The sequence below is a fragment of the Synchiropus splendidus genome, chromosome 10, assembly GCF_027744825.2.
Source record: "Synchiropus splendidus isolate RoL2022-P1 chromosome 10, RoL_Sspl_1.0, whole genome shotgun sequence".
In the NCBI taxonomy this organism is placed as follows: Eukaryota; Metazoa; Chordata; class Actinopteri; order Syngnathiformes; family Callionymidae; genus Synchiropus; species Synchiropus splendidus.
In genome coordinates this window covers 15,495,892-15,509,181 of record NC_071343.1, presented here as the reverse complement: position 1 = coordinate 15,509,181, position 13,290 = coordinate 15,495,892, and the positions used below count along the sequence as shown (strand labels likewise).

The following is a 13,290-nucleotide window of genomic DNA, read 5'->3' as shown; positions in this document are numbered from 1 at the left end:
CCCTTGTAACAAGAACATGACAAGCAGGACAATACTGTAGCTACAATATCCTATCACCGTCAACACCTACAGTCAAGTAACTGGTCGACTGTTTGCGGACGTTTGTTTGTATGTGATGATGTAATTTACAACCATCTCCATTCTCAGCAGCTTATCACATTAACCTTGTACTGCTAGGTATTTTATTATTTCCATAAAACTTTAGCATTTGGTTTATTTATTTATTTTGATTTTTTTTCTCAGCTAATTTTGCACCTTTTGTGTTTTTATTTTTTAATATTTTCACAATGAAACAACACATTCATATTAAATGTATATGTTTAAAAAAAATATTTATTTCATTAACCAATGTATTCATTCTATTTTTATAATAATGATGCCCTTAATATTATACACGAGGAGTCTTTTTATATATTTAAATAATCCCACGTTATATTATATTTGAAGAGTAAAATATGCAGCAAATTATTTTTAAAAAATGTGGAATATTCCCCCCCACCGCTGATGTCCAATAACAACAACAATAGTAATATTTTTACCTGAACTTGAAGCGTATGAAGCGGAGCAAACAAAATACACTCCACATGTAAGCTGATACTTATTTATTGCAACATGTATATATTTATTAATATATATTCACCAGTCACAGTAGACACTTAAAATAAATAAATATACATACACCTACATAAAAGGACAATAAACCTTTTAAAAGATATTGAAAGGAACAATAATGAAATGTAGAAAAAATCCAGTTAAAAAATATCAGAGAAATAGAGGATCAGAGTGAGCGCGCTATTGAATACTGATGACTAAATTCATACTTTGCCGGTAATGTCTTTCCCAAAGCATTCAAAAGTATAAACTTGAGGATCAGTGAGCTGTGGAATCAACTGTTTCACATTCTAGGTAGTTCAAAGTGCCACACACCCACAACACCAACATGACGGATGGAGATACAGCTGTTCAAACTCGGCAGCGGCTATTGAGCAGCAGGATCCCTGATCTTCACATTCCACGGACGTGCATGTGCGTAAGTGCGATTTCCACAAAGATGTGCGTAAGCGTGTGTCAGTGACTCATCACTGTATCAGCACAACAACTGAGGGGGCGTCCACCTCACAGTGATGTCAGTGTTGCCATGGGAGACGGCAGAGCAGGGAGGAGGGGCTTAGATAAAGATGATGAAGGGGAGAGGAGAAGGTGATGGGCTGAGAGGAAAAATCCCAGACTGGTGTTGCCGCGTGTGTGTTTGCGTGTGTGTACTCACCATCAGAGCAGAACTGATCCCTGGAGCACAGTGTTCTCTCAAATAGGCAACCTGATGCAGAGAGACACGGAGTGAGTGAGCTGATGTTCCGCATGAAAACCACAACAGAGGAAACTTAAACAAACACACTTTATTGATTCCAAATAAATGAACCGCACAGTTGACATCATCTCCAAACTCTCGGGATTCTAAACTAATGACTTGAGTAATTGCGACACAATTCAATAATGCAGGTGGTTTTTATTCGAATAACAATCTGGAAGCTCTGCTGCCAGCAAACAAATTAGAATTACTGTCATCTTTTTCAATGCAAAAACTCTTCCATCGTCCACGAAACCTTTTGGAATCACATTCTATTTACTAGAGTACTTAAAGTGCAAGTATTTTTGTAGAAATAAGTGATGTACAATAAGTGCATGCATCAAATTATTGATCAATAATGACATTAAAACACGGCAAGAGTGCAAGCAAAAGCAATGTTTGTTACATTTCGTTTCTGGTCAGTACTACATCTTTCCTTGAAAAAATGTTTTATGTATTTTATGTTGTATATGTTGTAGTTAAATAGAATAAAACTGTAAGAGCCCCCTGTAAAGGAGGTTTTGCCATCAAATCTGCCATGAATTGCATGTTACATTCCCTCAAATAATCTAACAGCATATCCACATACACCCTTTAGAAATACTGATGGAAAAAAACACTGTAAACAAACCCTGTTCATTTTGATCCAAAAATACTATTAATAAATCAAATGAGATGCACAATATATAATGAATAACTACTATTAAATCCTTATTTGTCATCTCCCTTAGTCCATCAGAGTATGTTTATCTCAAGCAACAGCCCAAATAAAACTACCAAAAATGATAATTGAACTTCTTTTACTATGAATTGGCAAAAGTATCTTCATACCAATTTTTGAAATACTTCATTTTGTGTCCATGAACACTGAAGAGGAAAAGCCTATAGTGATGTGGAGAGCCAATGGCGGTGCTGTCAATCAATAGCAGACACCAAAACTGTGTTGCTATGTAAAACTCGACTGGCTCCTATTTGTTTGTGAGTAAGACCATGGAAGGGGGGTGTGAGAATCAGCAGGTGGTTGGTGAGAGATTGGAGCGTAACACGCATGGATACGTCTGCTTTTCACCCGTGTCACAGCCTGTTCTTTCTGAAGTCATTTACACGCTGTGTGTGTGTGTGTGTGTGCGACAAGACCAGCCAAATAATGGAATGGAGTCAGTGCCATCATCAGATAATGTACGCCATTTATGACAGTGATGCAAGTATAAATGGCAAAACACAAAGTACCGTCAGTCACATTTTAGTTTCCATGTGAATTGCAAATGGCACGCGGTGGTTTCAAACAACCATTAGTGAGCACAGACTGGGTGAAAACCTCACCACTCCTGCAGTATTCATCAGCACATCAGTCATTAACCAACAACGGATGGATGGAAAATCAAACAGGCTGCTGGATGTGACAGAAGACCAAAGAGAGTGAAAGGAAAATATCTGTCTTTAAGTCACAGTGCTGCTTATCTGATGCTTATAATGAATGCACGGGCTATTTTGGGGGGGAGCCATTATAGAAAAACTGTTCCAAGAAAGCTTTTATTTAGAGCATTTTAATTGTTATAATGATTATATGATACACAAATATTTTTATAACACTGTCCACATCAAATGTAATAGCTACTGTTCGTTTTGTTTACACTTGTCACTGTTTTTATCTCTCATTTTCTATGAATGACAGTATATATATATATATATATATATATATATATATATATATATATATATATATATATATATATATATATATATATTTTTTTTTTTTTTTTTTTTTTTTTTTTAATAAAGTTAAGGGGTGATATGAAGAAGAGAGACGCAGGTGACGTTAATAATGTTACACATATTTAGAGACATATGAAACGCAGGACTGTTACCGTATTTCTCGGACAGTGCAGCCTGGACCACCACCGTCAGCAGGAGCAGAGCTCTCCACGCTCTCAGCTGTTGCATGGTGCTCGCAGGTGGACAACGAATTCGGGATTCTCCTCTTCCCCTCCTTTAGATCTCCATCATCCCCAGAAGCCTCGGCTCGATCCCCATCAGACGGAGGAGGCAAAAACACACGTCCGCTTCTGAGCTACAAGCAGCACAGGCCCGTAGCTAACGCAGGAGTAGATGGATGGTGGAGGAGAGCAGGTCCACACGGTGAAGAAGGAGGAGCGACGGTGAGGATGGATGGAGAGCAGGAGGAGGAGGAGGAGGTGGCGATGGGGCTCAGACTGTGTACGTAGCTGCAAGTACGTCATCGGCTCTTGAAAGAAAGACGTGTTCTCCTGCAGCCTCAGAAGGACCTGACAGGTACATAAAGAAAACAGCGGTATATCATCGTTTTGTGAATAATGCATCCTTCTTATCCCACGTGTTTTGTTACCAGCGCTTATAAATGTCATTAAAATAACCTATAAACCTGCCACTTGATAAAACATTTGTCAATAAACATTCTGAAAAAAAACGGATCTTCTTGGTCCTAAAAAGGAAACAGTTTATGGCGGTAAACAAAGTGAAACATTTGTTTTCACCTTTTGAACTAGTAAAATCTTTAATGTAAATTTGAATCTTACATATGCGAACCATAACTTACCATGACCCAAATCCTGTCTCAGGACGTTTAGCATGGGCTAGTGTGAGTGCTAGCATCTGAATCATGTTGCATCTGTCATGAACTCATACTACAGCAGCTACATTTCGTTTGTATCACATCCCATCTTTTGTGAATGATAATGTAAATACACGCCTCATCCACTGATTAGATTAGATTATGATGCTAAAATCAATCTAGAAAACAGAAAAATAAATATGGTATGCTAAGCAAGTGGCAAGAAAATAAAAAAAGTTTATCCAAAAAGCATGATAATTTTCGAACTATCCATGCACATATGGGGTGGTGCATTAGATATTTTGCCTATTTCCTGGGTAAATGTTTAAATGTTGTACTTGTATTTATGTTTATTTTACTTTGTGTGTGTGTAGATGTTTTTTTTTTGTTTTTTGTTTTTTTGTATATGTTGTGTTAGTAACTGTCAATATAAGCATCACAAACTGATTATGTTGAACCAAAAATCATAATTTCACTGAAATAAAAATGATATGCTCATGAAAGTTGAGTAATGAAGCTGCTGCGTGTTGCTTTAGAATAAAATGCATGAAGTACAATTAAATAGATACATGGAAAGTAGATGTATTATACAGAGGATGTATAATATAGAAGATAGAAAAAAAATAAAACAAATAAGTACTGTCAAAGAAGCTTTTAGAACGTAACAATACGGGTAGATAGAAAGGAGATAGAGAGGTCGACAGACACTGTCTCGACCTGTCCTCTAGCGCCCTCCAGTGTCCTCCGCGATGACGACTCCAGTTTTAAACAAATGAGGCAGGTAAAACAGACCGTACTGAGTGAAAACGCTCTTCATACTCAGGTAACAGGGGTGAGGGTGATATGAAGCAGCAGTGCTTACTTAACCACTCACCATGAGGCACCTGAGAAACACACACTCGGGATGCCTCACTCTTGGCAGGCATGCAAATACTTCCTGTCACTTTTTTTGGCCTGGTGGTACTTTCACTGAGGGTGGATTAGTTACCGGCTATAAATCTTGTTGTGTTTTGAAATGTGGCCTTGACTGAGTGACCATGGGGATATTTCATTAGACTCACTTGTGTATGTCACTGACATGAATCACTATTTTTATGAAGCGATCGCTGCAGACTCATGATTATATTTAGACCATTTTCCTGGTAAAAGACGGAGTTGTCTCCATCAGCACGTCGGCTTTTATTTTGCTTCTGTTGTCTTTGTCACGCTCTTTTTCAGTACCTTTCCTCATTGGATTGTTTGTGTTTGTTGCCTAGCGACATGTTGTCAGTGCTGCTGAAGGATGAGAGCAGCTGGTCACTTAACCACATGGGCTGTGGTGAGATTTCAGAAATTGCCATCATGTTTGGACTCCTTTCTGACATTTTGATCACTGTTAAGTCCTGAATCTGTGGGCTAGAATTTCAGAATTGATCTGTGAAGATTGTGGAAGACATGTTTATTTTATTCGTCCAATACATAACCTTTATAGAAAAAGGAGCGCCACCGATCTGATGAAAACCTGGGGAAATCATGAAGTTTATTTCTGTTTTGTCACACTGCTTCCTCGGCTTTAAATAGATGCATGGCCCAGTCGGGCCGGGCTGGTATGTTCTGGTGATATTCTTAGACATGAGCCGGGCTTGGGTCCAGCTTTTGTTGGAATCTACAGCTTTAATTGAAGTGATCTCAGTGTTCTTTGGTTATTTTCACACTGAACCATCTTGTTTATCATCTGGTTTGTTCTGGCCAACTTCCCTGGTCAATGACCCGCAGGTGACACTCGAGAAGTTTCCCGTCAAGAGGTGGCACGAACGTCATTTCTGAGATATCCATCAAGTGGGACTAGAACTTGTCAGGGATCAGTCTGAGCATGTGACTTGCGGACATGTCATGCCACTATTGCAAAAGGCTTCATCATGAAGTTGAAAGCGATGTGTCACTGTACTTTCGTTGGTTGGTTTGCCAACTCTACATCACGGGGTGTTAAAGGTGCAGGTTTGAATCCCCATCGAGCAAAAGATGTACAAGACCTAGGTGACGTCTTTATGATGAGGATGATAAAGAACTCAGGGAACATACAGAGATTTGGAGTTTGGGCCACAAGAGGCAGCTGTGATCTAAGGCAGGTGGAAGGTGGAAGGACCTGGTGGCACAAGAGATTACCACAGTTCAGTTGGGGACATCATGAAATGAGGCGCACACTTGATGACTGTGAAAAAGAAAAATACAGATGAAGCTGATATTAATGTGAGATTACTCTGTGTCCCTGGTGTTTGTTTGTGGCACTTGATGGTACTTTCCAGCGACTTCCTCGACAGCCCCATATTTTCAGATCATCGAAACAAAACACCTGCACATACCTTAAATGCTAAGTCTGTTTTATAACTTCAAGTCAAATACATCAGTCTCCGTCCGCCCAAGACACTTTGGCGAAAGTGGCAGGACCAGTGAGTTCAAACAGAGATGCTAAAAATAGAGCTGACAACACCAGCAGCTGACACATTCCGGCCTGCGAAACCCATGACCACACACACAATGACCCTTTAAACTCCTCAAATGTTCACTCATCAAAAGAAGAACCCCCTTGGATTAAACCCTCTTAAAGAGTGGTGCAGATAGCAGTGCAGATGTAGAACTAATACTTTGGTTATGCTACTGACGACTTCTGTTGCATTAAATAATTCATATTGTTCACACCTTGTCAGTGTTTAAAACAGTTTCTTATAGAAATGACGGCAGGTGAGAATGGGCCTGGGAATATCTGATACACATCCTCTAAGCGGAGGCTGCTAATTCATGTGATGTCAAGTGTTCAACACATCCTTCAGCGGACAGGAGTGGATTCAGCGCACACCTACTCATGTTGCGTGCGAGTCCAGCGGGTAGCGCTGATAATGAAATGGCGTGTGACCGTCTTGGCAGCGCCTCAGTCAGACTATACTGCACCTGATGTAACCAAGGGTAAACACATGACTCCGCTCCAAGCAACTGAAAGGGTGGCAACCCAAAATATGCATGCATCCTAATATACACAGCGCTGTAAGGATACATACCGGAGTGGGGTGTTTTTACGAGGCAGATGAGAGAGTGACTTCTTCACTAGTCGCCTCACTATTTTGTTAGGAAAAGCTTTGTAGTTTAAAAACGAAACTAAGACGCTCACCAGCAGATCATTCGTGATAAAATGTTGAATGGTGTTCATTGTGAGGTTCCACAAGGGACAACCGTAGGCCCATTATACTTATGATAGACATAAACTAATGCATCTAAAGCAGCTTCTTCTACAAGATTACATTTTTTTCAACTATTGTGCCAGTTTACCCTTTAAAATATCGATGTTGAAACATGCTTGCTTCCAGTTATTTGGAGTGTACAAGGGTTGCCATCCATCAGTAAGGAAGCCAGTGACCTACAACTATATCTGTCGGTTAACTTCCAGTATGCAAAACTTTTGTAACTACACAATAACTGTAAACAGCAAACAGTTTTTTTTTTTGTTTTTTTTGTGTGGACCCACCGCAAAGTTGGACCTGCGTCTAAAAGCAGGTCTCACGTCTGTCATGTGTGGACTATTAAAATGGTGTAATGTCTTGATCGCAATCCCTGATGAGGAAGTCACAGCTCACGGAGATTGTGTTGCTTCCTCTCACTCGATCAAACACACGGCTACACGGAGGGCCACCGCCCGACCAAGCCAGTGAAACAAGACCTCTCCGACAGCTGAGTGGAGGTCTGACTGCAGTTGTGATGGGGGGGAGGAGGAGATGAAGTGAAATGGCGACGAAGAAGACACGGACAAAGAGATGAAGAGGAACGGTCTCTGAATGGATAGATCATATAAACCCTCGGCCTCTGATGTTTGTCGGCTGTGAGTCATTCTCACTGAGTGGGTTTGGTCTGTCAGATATTATAGAAGCAGGGTCCCAAAAGTGACCAGTTCAGATTCCACATGTTGAAAATGATGTTTCCCATTTGAGAAACTGACAATATGACTCCTGTCGGGAAGGGAGGATGAGGGGGAGGGGGGAGTGTCGAGGGGTGGACGAAAAGAGGAGGTGTTGGGGTGGGTGAGTGGGTGGGGTGGATCTACAAATAGCTGTCCTTGGTGCCCTGCAGCCCTCAACTTAGTCTCTCTCCCAGTTGCCCAGTGGGACAGTTGGGTCTCTTGCACCTCCAGCTCCATCAACCCTCCAGAAGAATCCACCAGCCATGAGCAAGTCCTACTCCTCTTCCGCCCAGACGGCCTCCTCATACCGCCGCACCTTCGGCTCCGGGGTGGGTTCAACCCCAATGTCTTCCCTCTTCTCCTCCATGGGAGGAGGACGTAGCTCTGCTTCATCCCACATGTCGTCCAGAGTCTACGAGGTCAAGACCATGCCTTCTTACTCCAGCTACCGAGTTTCCTCAGGTGGAGCCGGCGGACTGGGTGCTTCCACGGCAATGCGCACCTACTCCGGTGAGAAGCTCGACTTCAACTTGGCTGACGCCATGAACCAGGACTTCCTCAACACAAGGACCAACGAGAAGGCCGAGCTCCAGCACCTCAACGACCGCTTCGCCAGCTACATTGAGAAGGTCCGCTTCCTGGAGCAGCAGAACGCCGCGCTGACAGTGGAGATCGAGACGCTGAAAGGTCGCGAAGGCCCTGGACGTGTCGCTGAGATGTACGAGGAGGAAATGAGGGAGCTGAGGAGGCAAATCGAGGCACTTTCCAACCAAAGAGCCCGAGTGGAGGTGGAGAGGGACAACCTGGCGGATGACCTGCAGAAGCTCAAGCTCAGGTGGGTGGCCCTTCCCGACAATCTGACGATACTTACCTGCCTCCCAAGGCTGTAGCAATACAGTGTAAAGGAGAATGAACCCACCAATACAGGGATCTTGAATCTGATGTATAATAATTTTAAATGGCCTGATAAACTACAAAAATGAGGCCCATATATGACAGACTACAGAGCATTTTTAATCCATCCTTAGTATCTCTGCGGGTACTTAAATAAATGACTTATATTTAAACATGAAAGAGTGTCCCATCATCAACCCCAGGGGTGTGTGTGTGTGTGTGTGTGTGTGTGTGTGTGTGTGTTAGTCACACTGATTTGTGAGTGGATGTCTATTTGTAGCTACGAGGTCAGTGCAGCGGCAGCCACCACAGTCGCTCACTGTCGGAGCAGAAACTTGTTAATTTTCTAGAACATCTCTGCCGCCAGTGAGTGGTTGAAGAACCCTGAAAAATCCACCTGAAGCTCCGACTGAGATCAAAGAAGACGCCCACAGCTGTAGTTGCCACACTGCCGGATGAATCCACATTCTTGTTTTCATTACCAACTTAGAGCTCGGTGGATGTGCTGACAGTTATTTCTACAGAATTGAATATAGCAGATGCCAGCCACAGATATTTCAAGTCTCTGGTCATGACATTCACAGCCATTCCAGCGCTCCCCCAAAAACTATATTTAGAGACAGTAGAGCCGAGGGCAGCCCTCCATTCTTACTGTCCTGACTTCTCTGTGGCAGCAGCTGCAGCCCACATTTGTCAGTCACGCAGCAGGTGCTGCAGCCGCTCCATCTATATGTGGAAGATCACAGAGGAGGAGGAACACATTCCAAAAATGTATATTCATGTGACAGCACTTCTTGAACTTGTGATGTATCACAGCTGTTGATGGGATGGAGGGGTAGGTTGTACATATATAAAATACAATTATTGTTATTATTGCTATTATTGATAATAATTATTTAATATGATCAATGTCATCTTACGGTAATACTGTACTGTTTTTAAGCGATATAATTGACTGATTAAAACTAGAAAATTGGAAGTTATTTTATTTACGTCAAAACACCCTGAAAAAACTGGAACTCAGTTGCTCATGAATGAAACAATACCATTGTATGAGGAAAGTATTTGTGTTTTTTATCTCGCCCTTTGAGTTGACTGTCATGAAAAGTGGTTTCATCGACTTACTTGTTCAACTCACATTTTACAGCAGACAGTGTCACCTGGTGGCCTCTGAAAATTAGGGCACTGTTTCATGAAACCTCATCAATCCTTCAACACTGTGCCATGAAACTTCATCTAACCATCACTAGTTCACAACACATTTTCATCCTGCTGCTGAGTCTGAGATATATTTTGAGCAAAATGTTCTCTCCAGTCGTTCTTGTTATTCACCTTGAATTAAGTGAATGCAGCGTGGTCTTCAAACACATGGCAGGAAGCGTGTAAAAATCTAGAGAGTCTGCCAGGCCAGTTGTTGCTGGACTCATGAAACCTTGTCCTTGCAGACTGCAGGAGGAGATTCACCAGAAGGAAGAGGCAGAAAACAACCTGTCTGCCTTCAGAGCTGTAAGTCCTCATGCTGCTCCTCCAATTGTTGTCATTGCCTTTCATAACAAGTTGTTATTTTGGTGTCCAGGATGTCGACAACGCCACTCTGGCCAGGCTGGACCTGGAGAGACGCATCGAGAGTCTGCAGGAGGAGATCGCCTTCCTGAAGAAGATCCACGAAGAGGTTTGTGTGATGACAAGTGAGATGAGACATGAGAGAACTGCCTTCTGTCTTGAGTGGAGAAATGCACCACAGCTGACTGGTAGAGAGGAGCAAGACAGTTGCTGCCGAGGGTGAACAGATGCTGGACTATTTTTAACCTGCTTTGACTCCAGGGTGACTAAAAGATGACTAGTTACAGTTTTTGTTCTTCACATGTAGGTCAGTTGTGTTGGCCTGCTGTAAGGGCATTGAGCAAAGAAGGCTAATCTGGAGGCAGGAGTCTTAAAAAAATAAATAAAATGAAAACTACTACTACTACTATGACTAATAATAATAATAATAATAATAATAATAATAATAATAATAATAATAATAATAATAAATTGACAAAATGAAGTGTAAAAGTAGTAATAAAAATAAATACCAGGAAATGAATGTTGAATAAAAAAAAATGAAAAAAATGAGTGAAATAAAAATTATTGTAATGTAGTTACAATGTAATGTAACTGTAATTATTTAATATGATCAATGTCATTTTACAGAAAGACTGCACTGTTTATAAGTGATATAAATGACTGAATAAAATTAGAATGCTAATGCTTGAAGCTAAAAGAGAGATTAGAAGAACATTTTGAGAATAACTTTTTAAAATATTTTTATTGTTTAATATTTTATTACACCACCACAGAAAATTGCTTAAGTTGACATTTGTCTGCAAAAATGAAATTCTGAAAGATGAAGATGAGAAACTATGTACTGAGATAAATGGAATATATTTTAAATATACTTTGAAAATTTATGAGGTATTGCAGTGAGAGAAGCACTTATGACAGACTAGAAAATATTGAACATTATAATGGTGAAAAAACATCAACCTACATGGGATAAAAAAGATCTATTACAGATTTTTTATTTTTTCCTCCGTGCACCTGCAGGAGATCCGTGAGCTGCAGAGCCAGATGCAGGACACGCAGGTCCAGATCCAGATGGACATGTCCAAGCCAGACCTGACTGCCGCTCTGAGGGACATCCGCCTCCAGTACGAAGCAATCGCCGCCAAGAACATCTCAGAGGCTGAGGACTGGTACAAGTCCAAGGTGGGTCAGAGAAAGAGACGGTCCCTAATGTGCCCCTTTTTTTCCAACGGATCAACCAACCTCCTACTCCCCTCAGGTTTCCGACCTGAACCAGGCTGTCAACAAGAACAACGATGCTCTGCGTCAGGCCAAGCAGGAGAGCATGGAGTACAGACACCAGATCCAGTCCTACACCTGTGAGATCGACTCTCTCAAGGGAACCGTGAGTATCTGAAACCTGTGAAGGGTCTTTGCTCTCCCACATCAGTGGTTAAGTCAAGCTCCACGTCTGCTGCAGAACGAGTCTCTGATGCGCCAGATGAGAGACATGGAGGACCGCATGTCTCGCGAGGCCTCTGGTTTCCAGGACACCATCGCCAGACTGGAGGAGGACATTGCCAAGATGAAGGTGACTTTTGTCTTCTGTCAGAAGAGACTCACACCCGCAAGAGAAGAGAAGGTCTGGTCCTTAACTACCCTCACGTGTTCCAGGATGACATGGCCCGTCACCTGAGGGAGTACCAGGACCTCCTCAATGTCAAGATGGCCCTCGATATTGAGATCGCCACCTACCGCAAGCTGCTGGAGGGAGAGGAGAGCCGGTGAGCCAAAAGGGAAAAACTGCAACGAAAAATAGTAGCGACGTTAAACCTGCTTCCATGTTTTGTGTTTCACCAGCATCACCACCACCGTGCCCGTCCAGTCTTCCTTCTCTTCCATCGGATTCAGAGGTGAGGTTAGAAGTGGAAGTAACATCTCCAATTGTTTCTTAAATAATTTTCCCATTTTTTTGCCATCAATTTGCTCCTTTTCTTATCTTTCTTAAAATATTACTAATAATATTCATTTATTTTATTTATATATAAGTGTTGCAGTGTATTACGAACATGTGGTATAAGCGGACTTGTCTTTCATTACCAACTGTCTCTTACATTTTCAGAGACCAGCCCTGAGTCTCAACATCAGCGCGGCTCAGAGGTCCACTCAAAGAAAACCGTTCTCATCAAGACCATCGAGACCCGCGACGGAGAGGTAGGATCTCATCACGTCGCAGGAGATTGATGCCATGTTATATATGATTTTCAGATTCAATGTGGTATTTACTTGCTATATTCTCGTTCACATAGATGAAGTTTTCTCTCAGCCAGGGCGCTAGTGCCCAGTGTGTAAGTGCGGTCCCCAGAACTCCACTTTTATGGTCGACTAGGTGCACACGTGTCTCCCTTCTCCTTCACTCTGCACATCATTCCAAATAACACCTGTGATAATTCCCGGATAGAAAACCTCACACACAGCACCTTAGAAATGAGACGTGCGTATTTAAAATAGAACAAAACCTGACAGGTCTTTTCTTCTCTTCAGGTTGTCAGCGAGTCCACACAGCACCAGCAAGACATCATGTGAAGAGGAAGAGAGAATAAACCACCAACTTAAAAACTTTTAAAAAATAATTAAATAAAAAAAGACAAGTTAGAGTTCATAATTCTAGGATATGAAAATACGCCCCCTAAAGGGCATTCTGGATTATTATTATTTTCCATTTTCTAGGTTGTTGAAGCAGGAAAGGCGTCAGTGATGTCGTGATGGCCGAACAGCAGAGTAGAAGCATTAAATGGCAGAAGAATGGACCAGACAAAATAAAGATGCACATATTCCAGATGTGATGTGCCAGAGAAAGGAAGAAGTCTTGAGAAACAAAAAAAGTACTTTGGATTCAGAAGGAATAAAGTCAGGTCCGACATTTGACGACAGTGTTTTGGTGACGGCGTTTCGCTTCACTGTACCACAACTCTCCAATAAAAA

General features: G+C 41.7%; 2 protein-coding genes across 3 annotated transcripts in view; one reads left to right on the top strand and one right to left on the bottom strand.

Moving 5' to 3' along the window:
* ptprna (protein tyrosine phosphatase receptor type Na) overlaps positions 1–3,623 on the bottom strand; it is a 12,636-nt gene extending 9,013 nt beyond the window's left edge. For both annotated transcript variants that reach the window (XM_053876565.1, XM_053876566.1), the window contains exons 1-2: positions 3,217–3,623; positions 1,268–1,318 (exon numbers count right to left, since the gene is read on the bottom strand). In XM_053876565.1, coding sequence (XP_053732540.1) covers positions 1,268–1,318; positions 3,217–3,292 — 127 coding nt within the window. In that variant the 5' untranslated portion in view covers positions 3,293–3,623. The remainder of the gene's footprint in view (positions 1–1,267; positions 1,319–3,216) is intronic.
* On the top strand, positions 3,620–13,290 carry desma (desmin a). The gene is made up of 11 exons (XM_053876567.1): positions 3,620–3,640; positions 8,061–8,701; positions 10,206–10,266; positions 10,337–10,432; positions 11,347–11,508; positions 11,585–11,710; positions 11,786–11,896; positions 11,980–12,089; positions 12,166–12,218; positions 12,428–12,519; positions 12,850–13,290. Exons 2-11 carry the CDS (start codon positions 8,130–8,132, stop codon positions 12,889–12,891), a joined length of 1,425 nt encoding a protein of 474 aa, XP_053732542.1. The 5' UTR covers positions 3,620–3,640; positions 8,061–8,129; the 3' UTR covers positions 12,892–13,290.